General features: G+C 49.3%; 1 protein-coding gene across 2 annotated transcripts in view; it reads left to right on the plus strand.

The window, feature by feature from the left end:
• The window catches only part of wdr62 (WD repeat domain 62), a 30,703-nt gene that overhangs the window by 6,167 nt on the left and 19,536 nt on the right, over positions 1 to 5,000 (plus strand). For both annotated transcript variants that reach the window (XM_053320688.1, XM_053320689.1), the window contains 6 exons: positions 283 to 443; positions 528 to 714; positions 1,733 to 1,864; positions 2,598 to 2,758; positions 3,550 to 3,641; positions 3,729 to 3,854. In XM_053320688.1, the coding sequence (XP_053176663.1) occupies positions 283 to 443; positions 528 to 714; positions 1,733 to 1,864; positions 2,598 to 2,758; positions 3,550 to 3,641; positions 3,729 to 3,854 (859 nt within the window). The remainder of the gene's footprint in view (positions 1 to 282; positions 444 to 527; positions 715 to 1,732; positions 1,865 to 2,597; positions 2,759 to 3,549; positions 3,642 to 3,728; positions 3,855 to 5,000) is intronic.

The raw sequence follows: 5,000 nt of genomic DNA on the forward strand, positions 1-5,000 counted from the left end.
CTGCACACCTTTACACCTGTACACCAGCACACCTGCTCACCTTTACACCTGCACACCTGTACACCTGTACACCTGCTCACCTGCTCACCAGCACACCTGTACACCTGTTCCCCTGCTCCCCTGTACACCTGCTCACCTCCACACCTGCTCTCCTGTACACCTGTTCCCCTGCACACCAGCACACCTGCACACCTGCTCCCCTGTACACCTGCACACCTGTACACCTGCTCACCTGCTCACCTGTACACCTGTGTGACTTTTGTGTGTTACTGTTGTTGCCAGACGAAGTCGTCCAGCTGTCTTGTGGTCAGTGAGGATTTGATCTTCTGCGGTTGTGCTGACGGCGTGGTCCGAGTGTTCGGTCCGAGCAACCTGCAGTACGTCACCACGCTGCACCGGCCGCACCGCCTCGGTGTCGACCTCACCAAGACGGCTCAGCACGGGTACGACAAACCCTAACCCCGCAAACACCTGAAAGCTACCAGTACTGACCCAACAGGTGATTCACTGATGTGTTCCCTCTGCAGCGCGTCGCCTGGCGGCCCTGAAGCTCACTACCCTGACACCGTGGCTCTGACCTTTGACCCCGCCGCCAGACACCTGACCTGCGTGTACAACGACCACAGCGTGTACGTGTGGGACGTTAAAGACGTGAGGAACGTGGGGAAGCTGTACTCTGCTCTGTACCACAGCAGCTGTGTGTGGAGCCTCGAGGTCAGTCAATACACAGTAATACTAGTCGTACCTCTAATGTTGCCGTGGTAACATGACACCATACCCACTAGACATGGGCCGGTTACCGGTTTCAAGGTTTACCACGGTATGAAAAAGTCACATTTTCAAAACCACTAAAATGTTCCGTCACACTGTTCCTGCGGCATGAGCGGGTTTTTAATGTGACGTCTGGTCAGAGAGAGAGTGGAGGTCGCTCAGCTCGTGTGCAGCTGCAGCGTGAAGTCCAACCCCTCCCGTACTCGGTTGCTGTTACAAGCAGGTAGCTCTGCAGGCTGTATGATGGCTGAAAGAGGCGAGCCCTCCGAACTTTCCCCCCCGTTTAAAAGCGCCAAGTCGGCTTTATTTATACTTCGGCTACCGTAAAAAGACAGACGGCCGCGGCTCGGAGGAAGAAGGTAACGGACAGTAGCAGCGTGAGGAGGAAATACATCCTATATAATCGTGAGCAAGTCTCTAAAAACTGTTGATTCAATTTTAAGCTCCTGCTGCATTTATTTATTTATTTATTTATATTTATCTTAGTGTTTATCTAAGTGTTTTTACTTTGTTCTATTCTTTATGTTCTGATCTTGAGCCACAGGTTCATTTATTAATTTGCATTTTGTGTTTTTTCTCTAAAAATAATTAATTTATGACTTGAGTTGCAGGTTGAGCCTCAGTTAAAGGACTGCACTTATTATTTTCAGTTATATTTTTATTATTATTTGTTTTAAATACATATTTACTAAAAATAAAAGACTGTTCAATGTAAAAAAAAAACTTTTTTGTTTTTAAATACAGACATTTCAAAATATCACATTTTATAACTGTTATCATGAAACCGTGAAACCGTGATATTTCTACCTCAGGTTATCATACCGTCAGAATCTCATACCGGCCCAGGCCGAGTACCCACAGATATACTGCAGGATTAATAATGATGAAGGTTTGATTATAGATAATGGATCACAGGTAACCGGGTCTTTGTCCTCAGGTGTAACCGGGTCTTTGTCCTCAGGTGTATCCGGAGCTGTCCGATCCAGCTCACGCGTGTCTGCCTCCATCCTCCTTCCTCACCTGTTCATCTGATAACACCATCAGGCTGTGGCACACCGACCCCCCCACCGGACTCAGAAACCTGTACAGCAACGTAAGGACATCAACACACACACACACACACACACACAGACACACACACACACACACACAGACACACAGACACACACACACACACACACACACACACACACACACACACACAGACACACACACACACAGAGACACACACACACACACACACACACACACACACAGAGACACACACACACACACACACACAGAGACACACACACACACACAGAGACACACACACACACACACACAGAGACACACACACACACACACACACAGAGACACACACACACACACAGAGACACACACACACACACACACACACACACACACAGAGACACACACACACACACACACACACACACACACACAGAGACACACACACACACACAGAGACACACACACACACACACACACACACACACACAGACACACAGACACACAGACACACACACACACACAGAGACACACACACACACACACACACAGAGACACACACACACACACACACACAGAGACACACACACACACAGAGACACACACACACACACACACTGGGAGCCTCGATGATGTCACTGTTACTACCTGCAGCTAATCCAGCTCCTCCAGGAGGACACATCCCCCTCTAGTGGGTTAGGGTTAGGGTCACACTGCTATAGTTACTATAGTTACCATGGTTACCATAGTTACTCAAACCAGCAGCCTTCATGTGTTTCAGCCACAGACTTACAAGATGAGTGTTTGTGTTTCAGGACCTGCTGAGGATTCTGTACGTTGGGGAGAACACGCAGCACCTGCAGGCGGAGGGGGAGCGGGAGGCAGCAGGAGCCGACGGGAAGGCCGGGATCAGAGTGCTGGGGATCAGTCCTGATGGGCAACACCTGGCAGCTGGAGACCGCTGTGGAAACCTGCGGTGAGACACTCTGTCATACTCAGGCATCAATTTGACTGCTGAAAGGCCCGTATATGAGATCAATGCAGATCTGGTTAGAATTACAGAGGTATAAGAGGAACATGTGTCTGTCCGTCTGTTATTTGCATCTCTCTCCAACCGTTCATCCGATTGATTTCAAACGTGACAGATGTCTTGCTACAAGCACGAGTAAAGCTCATCAGGTGCTAAAATAAAACAAAACCATTTCTACCTCCTACCCCCTCTGTGGTTATACACACCACAATATACCTTATTAATGCCTGTAATCTTTTCTATTTCATTTAGAAAAGAGCAGCGAGGGTTAGTGGGTGATATATGATCTTGTTCATCAGGAGAACATTTAGCCGTTTTCTCAGCTGTCTCCACCTTGTTCAACCTAAAGAACCGTAAAAAGGTTTCTATGAAAAGCTAGGTGGTGAACACTTATCACTAATCCCTGTCATACTACAAACATCATTATTAATAAACATCTCAATGAGCTCCACAGGATGCAGGACAAGTTCTGTCTGGTGGACCAGGGCCAGACGGTCCCAGTTCACCCTCACTACTGGTCCCCCCCCCCACCTGATCCACCTCAGCAGCAGGTGGTGATCAGCTGACAGTCCTCAGGTGTTCTGGTAGCAGGTTCTGACCCTCCTGATGCTGGTCATCAGCGTGTGTCAGCTGAGGAGCAGACGCTCACACCAACGTGTCCTCTGGTCACTGAGCCTCTCCTCCAGCCTCTCCTCACAGATCACGAGTGACGAGGCCGGCTGTGTTTCTGTGTTCAGGATCTTTGGTTTGGAGTTCCTGGACGAGCTGGTGAAGATCGAGGCTCACGACTCTGAGGTGTTGTGTCTGGAGTTCTCACCCTCCTCCACAGGTACGACTGCAGGTCAAAGCTCACCCTGATTACTGATTATAAGCAGCGTGACGTGACGGGTGGTGTGATCAGCTGTTGGTGTTTCAGGTGTGAAGCTGCTGGCGTCGGCGAGCAGAGATCGACTGATCCACGTCTTCAACCTGGAGAAGAACTACAGTCTGGAGCAGACCATGAACGACCATTCAGCCTCCATCACTGCCGTCAGGTTCACAGGTTAGTAACGGGTTAGACCTCCAGGGTGTCAGGGTGTCACAGGTTAGACCTCCAGGGTGTCACAGGTTAAACCTCCAGGGTGTCACAGGTTAGTAACAGGTTAAACCTCCAGGGTGTCACAGGTTAGTAACAGGTTAGACCTCCAGGGTGTCACAGGTTAGACCTCCAGGGTGTCAGGGTGTCACAGGTTAGACCTCCAGGGTGTCACAGGTTAGTAACAGGTTAGACCTCCAGGGTGTCACAGGTTAAACCTCCAGGGTGTCACAGGTTAGTAACAGGTTAAACCTCCAGGGTGTCAGGGTGTCACAGGTTAGTAACAGTTTAGACCTCCAGGGTATCAGGGTGTCACAGGTTAGACCTCCAGGGTGTCACAGGTTAGTAACAGGTTAAACCTCCAGGGTGTCAGGGTGTCACAGGTTAGTAACAGTTTAGACCTCCAGGGTATCAGGGTGTCACAGGTTAGACCTCCAGGGTGTCACAGGTTAGTAACGGGTTAAACCTCCAGGGTGTCACAGGTTAGTAACACGTTAGACCTCCAGGGTGTCAGGGTGTCACAGGTTAGTAACACGTTAGACCTCCAGGGTGTCAGGGTATCAGGGTATCAGGGTGTCATTACCTGGAGAGGTGAGGTCTCCTCCACAGAGAGCTCAGACTGAACGGACACAGTCTGCAGGTGTATTCAGACTTTAGATCATCAGAAGCTTTTGTTGATGAGAAGTGAGAGAGTTACTCTGATGGTGATATGTTGTGACCTTAAAGACTTGAACTAGAGTAGTGTGTCTGTGGGTAGAGCACCCGCCCCCCCCCCCCCCCCCGGTGTGTAGAGGCTACAGTCCTCACTGCAGGCGACCCCGGTTCGAATCCTGCACCGAGCCGTCCTATCCTGCATGTCCTTCCTCCTCTCTGCCTCCTGTTTCCTGTTTCCTGTCTCTCTACTAACCTGAACATTAAAGCCCAAAAAAATGAAAAAAAGACTTGAACTCATCCGGTTACAGAAACAGCTGATCAGAAAGGTTAGGGTTAGAGAAACAGCTGATCAGAAAGGTTAGGGTTAGAGAAACAGCTGATCAGAAAGGTTAGGGTTAGAGAAACAGCTGATCAGAAAGGTTAGGGTTAGAGAAACAGCTGATCAGAAAGGTTAGGGTT

This window comes from Scomber japonicus, chromosome 6, assembly GCF_027409825.1.
Source record: "Scomber japonicus isolate fScoJap1 chromosome 6, fScoJap1.pri, whole genome shotgun sequence".
NCBI classification, from domain to species: domain Eukaryota; kingdom Metazoa; phylum Chordata; class Actinopteri; order Scombriformes; family Scombridae; genus Scomber; species Scomber japonicus.